At 38.4% G+C, this 16,010-nt stretch overlaps 1 protein-coding gene across 1 annotated transcript; it reads left to right on the forward strand.

Moving 5' to 3' along the window:
• Positions 1–9,302: 9,302 nt before the first annotated feature.
• Positions 9,303–12,917, forward strand: LOC138339123 (uncharacterized). Its single transcript, XM_069290448.1, has 2 exons — positions 9,303–9,569; positions 9,618–12,917. Exons 1-2 carry the CDS (start codon positions 9,303–9,305, stop codon positions 12,915–12,917), a joined length of 3,567 nt encoding a protein of 1,188 aa, XP_069146549.1.
• Positions 12,918–16,010: the final 3,093 nt, after the last annotated feature.

The raw sequence follows: 16,010 nt of genomic DNA on the forward strand, positions 1-16,010 counted from the left end.
ATACTAGCATTAGCAACATCTCTTGGTGAAGGCTCCAACAACAAAGCTGAAACTGAGGCTGCACTATTTGGATTGGTTAAGGCTCTAGAATTGGGCTTCAAGAATATAATAATGGAGCTGGATTCACAACTGGTTGTGCATTGGATAAACAAAAAGTCAGCCCACCATTGGAATGTTTCAAACGAAATTGCAAAAATCCAATTCCTTATCTTGCAAACACAGAACTTCAAATGTCAGCATACCCTCAGAGAAGCAAACTGGGTAGCAGATTCACTCTCCAAACATAGCCACTACACCTCAAGCCCTCAAATATACGTCAACAGCACTCAACTACCTAAAGCAGCTCAAGCATACTATCGGATGGACTTACTAAACATGCCGAGTTTTAGAAGAAAGAAGACTAGGAAGATCTTTGATCCACCTTGATGTAATTATCTTTTCAACATAGCTATCCTCAAATAGTATAGCTACTTTGAATAGGTATAGGTAGGCGTATAGACTTTCTTGTACAAGGGAGAGTCTCCCTAATTTATGTTTCCTAGATACTTTGTAACGAGAGGAGTCCTCTCCTTAGGTGCGTAGTATTTTGGTTTCACCTTCCATGTAAGGGGAGGAGTTAACATTCACTAGGAAAGTTGATTCCAAACCACCTAGGATTGGAGGTTAGGTCTATGCCCCCCTCCGTGTATTTTGCTTTTTTGTATTAATGATAAGGCCTGGGGGTGTTGCTCAGCCCCTACCCCTCCAAGGGTTATTCAACTAAAAAAAAAAAAACCCTAAACCCTAAACCCTAAACCCTAAACCCTAAATCCTAAACCCTAAATCCTAAACCCTAAACCCTAAACCCTAAACCCTAAACCCTAAACCCTAAACCCTAAACCCTAAACCCTAAACCCTAAACCCTAAACCCTAAACCCTAAACCCTAAACCCTAAAACCCTAAACCCTAAACCCTAACCCTAAACCCTAAACCCTAAACCCTAAACCCTAAACCCTAAACCCTAAACCCTAAACCCTAAACCCTAAACCCTAAACCCTAAACCCTAAACCCTAAACCCTAAACCACAAACCACAAACCCCAAACCCCAAACCCCAAACCCCAAACCCCAAACCCCAAACCCCAAACCCCAAACCCCAAACCCCAAACCCCGAACCCCGAACCCCGAACCCCAACCCCGAACCCCGAACCCCGAACCCCCAACCCCGAACCCCGAACCCCGAACCCCGAACCCCAAACCCCGAACCCCAAACCCCGAACCCCGAACCCGAACCCGAACCCCAAACCCCGAACCCCGAACCCCAAACCCCAAACCCCGAACCCCAAACCCCAAACCCCAAACCCCAAACCCCTAAACCCTAACCCTAAACCCTAAATCCTAAACCCTAAACCCTAAACCTAAACCCTAAACCCTAAACCCTAAACCCCAGTTCCATTTGGTTTCAAAGCTGCGTTCTCTCCGTATTACACAAATTGAAAACCCTAAACCCTAAAAAAAAACCCTAAACCCTAAACCCTAAACCCTAAACCCTAAACCCTAAACCCTAACCCCTTAACCCTAAACCCTAAACCCTAAACCCTAAACCCTAAACCCTAAACCCCAAACCCCAAACCCCAATCGCTTTCTCATTTCACGGAAATTTTCTCTCTCTAAAAATTTTCTCTCTCTAAAAAATTTTCTCTCTCTAGAATTTTGTACGGTGTTCATAGCAAGAATTAGTTAATCGACTAATTTCTGGGTAAATTGTGAGTTGTCATGGATGGAAATCCGGCGGATAGGCCACCAGATCTTCCGATAGAAGCTGGAAATCCAACAATTCATGCGAAAATCCACGAAGTGGCGGAATCTGCATCGTCTTCCTCGTCGCAACGAAGGGAAGAAGCGGTCCATGTAGCGACTATAGAGGCTGATATCGATGCTTCGCGTCACAATGTTGAACAAGATTACCATCTCAATCGTCAATTAGGCGCAATTGAAAAAGGCGAAGAACATTTGGACGATGGAAAAATAACATCGCAGGACGCGGCGGCGAAATCGATCTCTACACCAGTTCAATCGCATAACATTCGACAAGAATCTTGCACTGGGGAATCTTCTTTAGGTCAAGATTCACATTCTCAACAGATTGGTGGAGCAATAGAGGACCGAATACACGATTCGCGACAGGAATCGCAAAATCGAAATCGCGATGGTCAAAACCCACAGGTGAATCGATCTGCTCAAAATCAGCAAAGAAATCCCAGATTTAATAAGGAAAAGGAGATTGAACAACACAGAAATCCCAATTCTAACAAGGGATTCGAGATTGAACAGCAAAATCCAAGGTCAACACGACCTCTTGCAACTAAGGATGCTGTTCATATCACAAAATAGGCAATCTGGTATTCCTTCTTCTACGATTCCTACTAGAGCTCATAATGGTCAAGGTAATTTCGTTTCCACCAATTCTAATTACAAGAATGATAATCTAATGAATGTTACTGATAAAAATACCACTGTTTCTGTTAGAAATCTTGATTACCAACAAAATTTTCCTAAACTAACTAGCAATTTTGATAGAAACTTGACTAGAACTGAAATTGATAAGAATGATCTTCCTTTAGGAACTAACAATTTTCCCAAGAAAGATCATATACCTGAACCTGCTCCATATACAGTTATACAAACCTATGCAGACAGACTTAGATATAATCAATCCAAGCGTGGGGAGAACATTAAATTGACAGAACCTGAGATTACTACTAAGCAAGGTTTACCTGCTGTGTTATATGTTAAAGAGGAAGTAGTTAAAGACCTGGCTTCAACCTGTAAGTTTACTTTAATAGGAAAGTTCATCTACACCATGCCTAAAATAGAGTTAATTAGGAAGAACTTTATACTACAAACTCAGTTGTCTGGGGGTGTTAAAATAGCCCATTTTAATTCTAGACATGTTTATATAGATCTTGATAATGAACTTGACTACAACATGGTTTGGACAAAACAAAGGATGATAATATCAGGGCAAGTAATGAGAATACAGGCTTGGACTCCCAATTTTACACCTGAGGAAGAAACACCTCTAGTTCCAATTTGGATTTCATTGCCTGAATTGCCTTGGCATTGTTACAATAAACAATTCATCACAAGCCTGCTTTCACCCATAGGTAGGGTATTATATCTTGACTCTGCCTCAATAAACAAAACTAGAGGAAGTCAAGCTAGAGTTAAAGTTCAGGTAGATTTAACCAAGGAAAGACCTCCACACATTTGGATGGGATACATAGGAGAAGACATTACTGATGGTAGGTGGCAAAAGATTGAATATGATAACATTCCTAATTACTGTTTTTACTGTAAACACCAAGGCCATAAGGAATCAGATTGTATAGTTAAGCAAAGGGATGAGGAAAATAAAAGAAGGAAAGAGATTGAAAAAAATAAGCCTAGGAAAGACAATACTATACATGTCCCTGCAGATTTACAGATTATTCAACATATGGACTCTGGTAGAAGTGACATGGAGCATGATCAATCAAGACAACAAGATGTTCAAAATCAGCAACAAGGTACACAAGATGAATGGCAAGTTCAAAGGAGAAGAAACACCAACCAACAAGTTAGATTTATAAATGAGAAGACTGGTTCACATCAACACCAGTCTAACACAGGTATGATTCCTATTCCTACTAAAAATACCTATATTGACCTTGAAACACAGGATCATACACCTGTTGGAGATGGAAGGGATCAATACATGGATTATCAGCATGAAGAAACTCATGTACAGAAGGAAAAAAGGAAGCAATCAAGAGTGGAAATTCAGGTCACTATGGATCCACAGGATGACCATCAATATGACAACATTAACAAAGAAGGTACTGAATCAATGCTCCCCTCCCCTGCAATCCCTAATAGTGATAATACTGGTGTAGCTGATGGAGGTGAGGCTGGAAGGAGTCAGGTGGAAATTAGATCTCAACATGTTAATTATGATAAAGGAAAAAATAAAGCTGTTGAACAGGGGATTCCTAGTAATATTAAGAAGGACCCCCTGATAAAAATATTAAAGTTCCTTCACACATTATCACTAAGAATAACAACAAAACTATTGGTAATGAACCAACTGATATACAAAGAGATGAAAATTTTGATGAGTATAGGGAACCAGACTCAGAGGATGAAGATGATGTGGATACTCATTCTTTAAAAGAAGGTATTGAACCAGGTGAGGAACTTAACACCTCTGACCAAATTCATAAGGACCCCTTGTTTCATTCCTCTAATGTGGATGAAATTAGAGAGGTAACAGGCAAACAAGGTCTATCACCAAGAGGTAGGAAGCCTGTAAAACAAAATAAACTTATTAGTTCTACCAAGCCTAATACTAGAGCTAGGAGTAGAGGAAGTTAATGATTAAGTTGTTATGTTGGAATGTAAGGAGCATTAATACTTTTGGTGCTCTTGAGAGACTGATTAACCTCATGAAATTACATAATCTGTCTATGCTGGCTATCTTAGAACCTTTTTCTAATCAAGCTCATATTGATTCTTGTAGAATGCAATTGATCATGGACCATAGTTATAGTAACTCTAATAATAAAATCTGGCTGTTTTGGTCTAATGAGATTACTTGTGACATTTTGGAGAGTGACCAACAACAAGTGACTTGTGAAATCAGACATGAGAACTGTAGTGAGAAGTTCATTATGACCTATGTATATGCAAAGTGTAAGGATCAATTAAGGAAGCCTCTTTGGGATGTTATGCTTAAAAGATCAGAAACAATGTATCCTTGGTGTATTTTAGGTGATTTCAATGTTATCACTTCTACTAGTGAAAAGTTGGGTGGTAAAGACTATAATATTAATAAGAGTTTAGAGTTTATTAGTATTATTGAGGCATGTGGATTAGTTGATATGGGATATTATGGTCAGGATTACACTTGGTGTAATCATAGGAGAGATGGTGCAAGGATATGGAAAAGACTGGATAGAGGCATGAATAATGATAAGTGGATTGAAACAATGCCTCACTCAAATATTACTCATCTTCCTTCTGTAGGGTCTGATCACTGCCCATTATTGATGGAAATATGTGATATTCAATCTAATACCATTAAATATTTTAAATTTCTGAACTGTTGGACTGAGAATGATTCTTTCCTCAAAACTGTAGAAAATTGTTGGAAAATAGATGTAATTGGTAACCCTATATGGAAGTTTCATACAAAATTAAAAAGGTTAACAAAGACTTTGAGAGAGTGGTCAAAACAGGTTTATGGTGATGTATTTGAAAAGGTTAAACAGTATGAGGAATTGGTGAATAAGGCTGAAAATGATATGATTAGTAATTATAGTATTGAAAATGGAGAGAAGCTTAATGCTATGAATGCTAAGTATATTAAGTACTTAAAGTTGGAATATAAGATTCTTCAGCAGAAAACTCAGTTACATTGGTTACAAGAGGGTGATGCTAACACTAAATATTTTCATGCTGTGATTAGAGGTAAAAGAAATAGAATGGCAATTCATAAGTTGAAGGATGACAGTGGAAACTGGATAATAGGGGAAGAAGATATTGCTAAAAAGGCATGTGATTATTATGAGGAGATTTTTACTGGTAAAAATGAGAAAATTAAGGAAGATATACTGCAGTGTATTAATCCTATGATTACTCAGGAACAAAATGATGGTTTAGATAGACTACCTGATATGGATGAATTGAGAAGGATTATTATGAGTATGAATCCTCATTCAGCACCTGGTCCTGATGGTTTTGGAGGAAAATTTTATCAAGTATGTTTTGATATTATCAAAAAAGATCTCTTGGATGCTGTTAATCATTTCTATATTGGTAATAGTATGCCTAGATATATGACACATGCTTGTCTAATATTACTCCTCAAAATTGATCATCCTTGCAGACTTAAGGATTTCAGACCTATTAGCCTTAGTAATTTTGTTAATAAAATCATATCTAAAATACTTAGTACTAGACTGGCTTCCATATTACCTGGTGTTATTTCTGAAAATCAATCAGGTTTTTTTAAAGGGAGGAGTATAGCTGAGAATATTTTATTAGCTCAGGAAATTATCCATGTATTAAAAAACCAAAAGAAGGCTGTAATGTGGTAATTAAATTAGACATGGTTAAAGCTTATGATAGGGTATCTTGGACTTACACTTGTTTGGTTTTAAGGAAAATGGGGTTTAGTGAAGTGTTTATTGATAGAGTTTGGAGGATTATGAGTAATAATTGGTATTCTATTGTAATAAATGGAAAGAGGCATGGTTTTTTTCATTCCAAGAGAGGTCTTAAATAAGGTGATCCTCTATCTCCAGCATTATTTATTCTGGGGGCTGAAGTACTGTCAAAACAACTTAATCTTCTCTATCAAAACTATCAATATAAAGGGTTTCAGATGGAAAGAAATGGTCCAAAAATTAATCATCTTAGTTTTGCTGATGATATAATTATATTTGCTTCTACTGATAGTAATTCCCTTCATCTTATTATGAAAACTATTGAGGCATATGAAGAAGTTTCTGATCAGCAGGTGAATAAAGAAAAAAGTTTCTTTATGGTATCTTCTAACACTAGTCATGACATTATAGAAGAGATTAGGATAGCTACAGGTTTTAATAGGAAGAACAACCCTATCAATTATCTTGGGTGTCCATTATATATTGGAGGGCAAAGGATTATATATTACTCTGAGCTGGTTGAAAAGGTTATTAAAAGAATTGCAGGTTGGCATTCCAAAATCTTAAATTTTGGAGGTAAAATTACTTTGGTAAAACATGTTTTGCAATCTATACCAATACATACACTTGCTGCTATCTCACCTCCAAAAACTACCTTACATTGTATTCAAAAGCTTATTGCTGATTTCTTTTGGGGAAGTGATAGAGATGGAAAAAAATATCACTGGTCTTCATGGGAAAACATGGCATATCCAACAAAAAAAGGGGGTATTGGAGTGAGATTACTTGAAGATATTTGTACAGCCTTCCAATATAAGCAATGGTGGGAGTTTAGAACTAAAAAATCCTTATGGAGTCAGTTTTTAAAAGCTAAATACTGTCAAAGAGCCAATCCAGTGGCTAAAAAGTATGATTCTGGAGATTCCTTGGTTTGGAGATACTTAACTAGAAATAGGATTAAGGTGGAATCTCTTATTAAATGGCAATTACATTCTGGTACTAGTAGTTTTTGGTGGGATAATTGGTTGGATAGTGGAACTATTGCCAGCCAAAGTGGTCAAATATCTAGTTTAAATAATAGTTTGGTTGCTGATTTCATAAAGGATGGCAAGTGGAAGGAAATACTTATTAGACAACAAGTGACACCTTTACTAATACCTAAAATTTTGCAGACAAAATTCAATTATACTACTGGAAAAGATGACACTGCAATATGGACTCCTGCTGAAAATGGCAAATTTACTATAGCTACTGCATGGGAGTGTATTAGAAAGAAAAGAAATATTGACATTATTAATACTATTATTTGGCATAAAGAATTACCTTTTAAAATAGCCTTCTTTATTTGGAGAGCTTTAAAAGGTAAATTGCCTACTAATGAACTTTTGCAGAAAATTGGCAAACCTATATCTGAGTGTTATTGTTGCTATATTAGAGGCAAGGATGACATTAATCACATTTTGATTAATGGCAACTTTGCTAAACATATATGGAAAACACATGCTGCAACACTTGGAGTAAGGACAGTCAATACCACACTTAGAGCACAACTATTGCAATGGAAGGATCAGCAAACTAACAATGAGGTACAAAAATTAATTGTTCAAACTTTACCTAATCTAATTTGTTGGCATTTGTGGAAAAACAGGTGTGCTGTCAAGTATGGAAAGAAGAGCTCTAACATATATAGAGTACAACATGGCATATTTAAGGATGTAATGCAGGTTATCAAATTGGAGTTTCCAAGTATACCATGGCAGTCTAGTTGGAGCAAATTAATTAACATAGTCGAGCATTGCAAACACCAATATAACATAGTGTTGGTGAGGTGGAATAAACCAAATTTAGGCAATTACAAACTTAATACAGATGGGAGTGCTTTACAGAACTCAAACAAGATTGGAGGTGGAGGTATTTTAAGGGATCATCAAGGTAAAATAGTTTATGCTTTTTCTATACCTTTTGGTTTTGGAACTAACAATATTGCAGAGATAAAAGCTGCTCTATATGGGCTGGAGTGGTGTGAACAACATGGATACAAAAGAGTGGAATTAGAAGTTGATTCAGAACTGCTATGCAATTGGATAAAAAACATAATACAAATCCCATGGAGATATGAAGATCTTGTCCAACAAATCCAGCAAATAATTAGGAAAATGGATTACTTTCAATGTCACCACATCTACAGGGAAGCAAACAGCACTGCAGACTTGTTATCCAAATGGAGCCATGGCCTGGAATTAGTTCAACACATTTACACAACAAGACAACTTGAGGGAGCAATTAAAGGAAGCTATCTACTGGAGAAGATGGGCACACAAAATTTTAGAAGAAGGAAGCTAAAGAGAATAAAACATCCACCTTAGATATATTACAAGTTATAAATGTAGTATATTATAAATGACATTAAATGTATTCATTAACTAGTTTTTAGTTAGTAGAATAGATTTACTTTCTATTATCCATGTAAAGGGAGAGTCTCCCTAGTTTATGCTTTCGTTAGGTATCTCTATAGACATGCATCAATTTGTATAAGGATGAATTGACTATCTTAGTAGATAAGTCAATTACATTCTACCTAAGTAGTAGAAGGTAAGGTATAATGCCCCCCTTCTTCTTGTATATTTTTTAAAATAAATGGTAAGGCCTGGGGGTGATGCTAAGCCCCTGACCCACTCCAAGGGTCGATTAAATAAAAAAAAAAACCCCAAACCCCAAACCCTAAACCCCAAACCCTAAACCCTAAACCCCAAACCCTAAACCCTAAACCCCAAACCCAAACCCCAAACCCCAAACCCCAAACCCCAAACCCCAAACCCTAAACCCTAAACCCTAAACCCTAAACCCAAAAAAAAAAACCCTAAACCCTAAACCCCATCGCGCCCCATTTCCTGAATTTTTTCTCTCTCAAAAAATTTCTCTCTCCTCGCAGACGCTCTCTCACAACGGCAAACGAACCACAATCTCCCAGCGCCGCTACGGCGCGTGGGACGGCGGCTGATGTCACATGGCCGACGGAACACAACCAAGAGGAGCGCCCAGGTGTAAGCTCCATCTTACAGAATAATATGCACCTAGTACTACCTCAGAGCGCCTTGAAATCGTGGAAGGAAGATGCGATGGAAACTGCGATTAGTGACAGGCAACTCGTTGAAGGTCGCCAAATCACTTCCTCAAGAAATTCTGGGAAGAATCGAGAGGAATCAAGTAGAGAAGTGAAATCTCCCCATCAAGATCTGTCATCAATCCAAAAATCAACTCAATCTACCGTTCCAATTGATCAGGAGATTGAGGCGAATTTTGACGAAATCGCGACTGAATCGCCTGAGCTGCGGCCCCAATTTCGACCACCCTCCAGCCAATTTCGAAAGAATTTGAGCACTGGGGTTTGTTCTCTAATGGAAGAGGAATCTTTATGTCCAAGCTCGAAGTAGATAGACGGTCAAATCACCGGCGGCGAAAATTCCGGTGACCCTGCACCTGATATCGTCGGAACTAATGGAGTCACAATGGAAAAAAAGGACAATCATGGTCAAAGCATGGGGGTAGTAACCCAACCTTCTCAAAAGGGTCGAGAAATGGACAAGAACAGCACCAATTCCTCTCAAGCTGATCATAAACGAGATGATCAACATCAAAGTTTCGAAAATGCAGGGGAACACTCAAGCTGTAGTCGAAGGGGTACACAGCAGGATCCAACACAAGATACTTCAGCAATGGAGGCAAAATCTAAGAACAAGGAGATCAACACTGAACAGGGGGAGAAGTTGGTCGATCAACAGGGCAATACCATGGAAGCCACGAGCACACAATCAACCAATTCAACTAACAAAAACTCTAATTTTCCCCTTGTTGATACTGATACTTCACCACAGCTAACACCTAATCTTCGTGCAGATAATTCATCAAGGAAATACAACAAAGGAGACAATGGCAAGATGGATGGAAACATAGATGAACATGGACAGGATCAAAACAAGGAAAATAAGCAACATACAAACCAGCAGGAACAACAATTGGAGGAGAGTAACAAGAAGCTAACAGGAACAAAATCAATCCATTCACAAAAGAACAATGGCAAACAGATGGAACAAGAAACTCACACCAATAAACAAAAGGAAGGCATCGGTGGTAAACAAATGGATAAGCGGACTTACCATAATAACTTCCCAAAGATTTCCAACAATTTTTCAAGGTATGATCACACACCTCAAACTGATAGAACTATTAGTCAGGATGGACAGGTCAATCAAACCAATGTTAGACAGCTTCCAAATCAACAACAGGCGCAACAGAGTAAGAACAACAATATTTCTGAGCAAAATGCAGAACCTGCACCTTATACAGTAGTTCAATCCTTTGCTGCGAGGCTAAGATATAACGAGGCCAGAAGTGAAACTCCCATTAGCCTTAATGAGCCTATTCACACTACTAAACAAGGTTTCCCTGCTGTTCTCATTGATGAAAACGATTATTATGTGAAGTTGGCTGAAATCTGCAAATATACTCTTATTGGAAAGTTTACCAATACCATGCCAAGAATGGAACAAGTGAGAAAAAGTTTTATCCTTCAAACCCAATTGATGGGGGGAGTTAAGATCACTCACTTTAACTCTAGACACGTGTACATTGACCTAGATAATGAACTTGATTACCAAACAGTGTGGACTAAGTTGAAAATGACTATTGAAGGCCAAGCAATGAGAATACAAGTCTGGACACCAGATTTCACACCTGAAGAAGAAACACCTATTGTACCTATATGGGTGTCTATACCAGGCTTACCTTGGCATTGCTACAACAAGGTGTTTCTATCTACTATCTTGGAAAGTATTGGGAAGGTTTTGTTCCTAGACTCACCTACATCCCAAAGAACAAGAGGTAGTACCACCAGGGTGAAAATCCAAGTGGATCTTACCAAGGAAAGGCCAGCACATGTTTGGTTGGGATTTAAAAATTCCAATCCCAACAAAGGAAGATGGCTGAAAGTAGAGTATGAGGGTATCCCTAGCTACTGTTTCTACTGCAGACATCAAGGACACAAAAATGAAGACTGTACAATCAAGAGAAGAGATGAGGAAATCAAGAGGAAAAAGGATCTGGAAGTAGACAGAAACAATAAAGAAATGGGAGCTGGAAACATTCAGGAACAAGAATATAATGCAAAGGAAGATACTGAAAAAAATGGCACCAAATCAACAAAGAACCAGAAGGAATCCACAGTGCAAGAAAGTGAATTAAATCAAACCAAACCACACAAAAATAGCCAGCAACATCACACAGAAATGCATGATCAGGCTACACAAGGGCAACAGGGAGAGAAAAATGAGGAACAATGGCAAACACAAAAGAAAAAACATCAAAAACAGCAAGACCAAAACAGCTCCAAACCTGTTTGGAGGCCAGTCACCCAAACAATACAAGGATTCAATGACAGCAAGCAGCAAGAGCAAGCAAATGCAGGTATATCTAAAATCCCAATTCAAAATAATTTTTCACAGCTTGACATGCAGGAAAATCAGGACAACCAACAAGCTAGGAAGCAGGACTCAAGGGAAGGAACAAATATAAGCAGTGCTGAACAAAATGTTAAGGACACTCACAACAATGGTAAAACAACCAAGCTGCAAAATAGAGAAAGCAACAGCAAGAAGAATTCAGTGCAGGAAACACAGATGGAGCAGCAGGGTGAGCAGATTGGGAGCAAGGATGAAGCAGATCAAGCAAATCAATCAGATAAAAACCAATTAAATGTACAACCTAACAAGAACAATCCAAGTAAACGCAACAGGTCCATTCAGCACACTGCTGACACCAACAAAAACAAGAGAACAGGTATTGACTTATCTCTCCCAAACCCCCAATCCCCCAATAACTGTAATGTTGATGATGGTCTTACTGATGAAGTTGCTGGAGGTATGGATGGGGGGTGTCAGGAGATAGCCATTAACTTGCAGGAAGGGGACTCCAAAGGGGGGAATTTGCCTCATGTTTTGCATGAGGGGTTGGTTGACCCTAGGACAGCCCATAGAGCCATTAGGAATGTTGACAAAAACCAGGCACAAAGAGATCAAACACAGCAGCAAGCTCAAAACAATGACATCAAAAAACAAGCTGCCAAGGAAACAACAAAGGAACAGGTTGAAAATTTGGTTGACAAGGATCATGTGGAACAGAATGTTACTATGGTTAAAGAAAGCTCTCGTAAGAGTAAGAATAAACCTAGTAAACAGAAAAGGGATGCTGAAAAAAAAAGACAAAATAGGCAACTTGACAAAGATATGGAACAAGACCATGAAGTAAGGGAGGAATCTTGCAACAAATTTGTGATGGTGGATGATAACCATGGTTTAAATATTCCTCCCTTACAAGTGCATTACATGGCTCCTCACACATCAGACTCCCCGTACAAAATGCAGCAACAATGTAGATTCAATACTGAACAAGGTTTGGATGAATATGGAGTGATCAATTCTGAGGATGAGCTTGGAGAAGATAATCAATCTAGACAGGACTCTGATGATAATGATGAGACTAGTGAGGCATTGATTAGGGCCTTCAGTCCTTATACTGATCAGACAATGGAGAATGAGGTCCAACAGTTGACTAAAAATCAGAGCTTATCTCCAAGGAGTTTCCAAAAAGACAGATTCCACTTCACTAAGCAAGATGCCAAAACTGTCACTGCTGGAAGACCTAACACTAGACTTTTTTCATCCAGATCCTCCCAATGATTAGTACAATAATATGGAATGTTAGGGGGATCAACACTCAGGGAGTGTTGGAAAGACTCAAAATGCTTAGAAAGATGCACCATCTGTCTATTATTGCTATTCTGGAACCTTTCTCTGATAGTGTTAATATTCAGAGCTTCAAAATGCAATTGAACATGGATAACGCTATTAGTAATTGTAATAGTAAGATTTGGGTTTTTTGGAACAGTGATATTGACTATAATATTCTTGATGAAGATGAACAGCAAATTACTTGTAACATTAAACACAATGAATTACAATATCAATTTACTAATACCTTTATTTATGCAAAGTGCAAAGAGTATCTCAGGAGACCTTTATGGGAGAAATTACTTCATCAAGCCAATGCCAGTACTAATCCTTGGTGTTCAGTAGGGGACTACAATGTTATTTCAAATGTGGAGGAAAAACTAGGTGGCCTACCCTACAATATGAAAAAGAGTATGGATTTCATTGCTGTAACTGAAGCATGTGGTCTTATAGACATAGGGTTCAATGGTCACAGATTTACATGGTCTAATAAGAGAGGCATCAATCACAGAATTTGGAAGAGGCTAGACAGGGCTTTGGTGAATGACTCTTGGCTTGAAAAGATGCCTCAAACCACTATAACACACCTATCTTCCACAGGTTCAGATCATTGTCCTTTACTCATGGAAATGGTATCCACTGAAGCTGAACACATCAAATACTTTAAATTCCTTAACTGTTGGGTTGACAATCCAAATTTTTTACTTACTGTTAAGAATTGTTGGGATAGACCTGTGGAAGGTCATGCCATGTGGAGGTTTCACCAGAAAATGAAAAGACTTTCTAACACCCTAAGTGTTTGGTCCAGAGAGGCTTTTGGGGATATCTTTCAAAAGGTTAGGATGTATGAGGACCAAGTGCATGAAGCGGAAGAAAGCTACATCCTAAACCAAAGTGAGTCAAATAGGATGACCCTCCATGAACTCAATGCTCAATATATCAAGTTTCTTAAAATTGAGGACATCATTTTGAAACAAAAAACTCAGCTTCAATGGTTTAAAGATGGTGACACCAACTCCAAATATTTTCACTCTATTATAAGAGGAAGGAGAAAGAAACTTTTCATTCATAAAATTGTTACTGAAAATGGGGTTTGGATACAAGGTGAAAACAATGTAGCTAAGGAGGCTTGTGATCATTTCAACACTATTTTTACAGGCGAGAATACGTATATTAATGATCACAACTTGGATTGCATCCCAAAGGTAGTCAATGAGGACCAAAACAATCAGCTTACAGCACTACCGGATATGGATGAGCTTAAAGAAGTTGTATTTTCCATGAATCCTAATTCTGCAGCTGGTCCTGATGGTATGAACGGGTACTTCTTTCAGAAGTGCTGGAACATTATCAAGAGAGATTTGATGGAAGTACTTCATGCTTTTTTCAGTGGACAAATGATCCCTAAGTACTTCTCTCATTCTTGCATTGTGTTGCTCCCCAAAGTGAACAATCCAAACAAACTTACGGAGTATAGGCCGATAAGTCTGAGCAACTTCACTAGTAAGATTATATCTAAACTAGTAAGTAAGAGACTTAGCCCTATCCTTCCGTTCTTGATCTCTACCAACCAATCTGGCTTTGTAAAGGGGAGAAATATTTCTGAAAACATCATGCTTGCCCAGGAAATCATTCATCAAATCAAAAAACCCAATATTGGAAGTAATGTAGTTATCAAACTAGATATGGCAAAAGCTTATGACAGGGTCTCTTGGTCATATATATGTCTGGTTCTACGAAAATTTGGTTTCAGTGAGGTGTTTATTGACATGATTTGGAGAATCATGGCTAATAATTGGTACTCCATTATTGTCAATGGCAACAGGTATGGCTTCTTCCGATCTAGTAGAGGCCTCAAACAGGGTGATCCACTATCCCTGGCCTTATTTATTTTAGGTGCCGAGGTGTTGTCGAGATCTCTTAATAGGCTTCACATGCATCCTGATTATCAGGGTTTCACTATGGAAAAAAGGGGGCCCCAGGTGAATCATCTCAGTTTTGCAGATGACATTATTTTATTCACTTCGGGAAGAACCAAAACCCTGAAACTCCTTATGAATACTCTAAAGGAGTATGAAAAGATCTCGGGGCAAATTATCAATGGGGATAAAAGCCTCTTTATGCTTCACCCTAGTGCATTCAATAACACTAAGGAGAGGATTAAAAGGCTGACAGGTTTTAAAGAGAAACAAGGCCCTATCACCTATCTAGGCTGCCCTTTATTTGTTGGCAGACCTAAAAATGTTTATTTCTCAGATCTTATTAATAAAGTTGTCTCCAGAATTACAGGTTGGCAAACGAAGCAACTTAGCTATGGTGGAAGGGCAGTGTTGGCTAAACATGTTCTCCAAGCTTTGCCTATACATCTTTTATCCGATGTAACTCCACCAAAGTCTATCATTCGACAGATCCAAATGATCATTGGAGATTTCTTTTGGGGATGGCATAACAATAAAAAAAAATATCATTGGTCCTCTTGGAAAAATTTAAGTTATCCATATGAGGAGGATGGAATAGGGATGAGAAACCTACATGATGTTTGTAGAGCTTTCCAATTCAAACAATGGTGGACATTTAGAACCAAGCAAACTTTGTGGGGAGAATTTTTGAAAGCGAAATATTGCCAAAGATCCCATCCGGTGAGCAAAAAATGGGATACGGGAGAATCCTTAACCTGGAAACACATGCTTTTTATTAGGCAAAAAATGGAACAACACATTCATTGGAGACTTCAAGCCGGAGAATGTTCCTTTTGGTGGGATAATTGGTTGGGAACAGGGCCATTATCCCACCATAACAGCAGGTGCAGCAGGTTTAGCAACATCAAAGTTGCTGATTTTTGGGACAATGGAGGATGGAATTGGAGGAAATTGGTAAAACATGCTCCAGCCAGTCAATTGAGTAGCATCATGGCTACTGCAGTTCCCCAACAGCAGCACAAGCAGGACCAAGCCATTTGGAAACTTAGCAGCGATGGCAAATTCAATTGCTCCACGGCTTGGGAGGAAATCAGGCACAAGAAGCCTCGGAATAAATTCAATT

The sequence above is a fragment of the Solanum lycopersicum genome, chromosome 10 (genome assembly GCF_036512215.1).
Source record: "Solanum lycopersicum chromosome 10, SLM_r2.1".
Taxonomy (NCBI): domain Eukaryota; kingdom Viridiplantae; phylum Streptophyta; class Magnoliopsida; order Solanales; family Solanaceae; genus Solanum; species Solanum lycopersicum.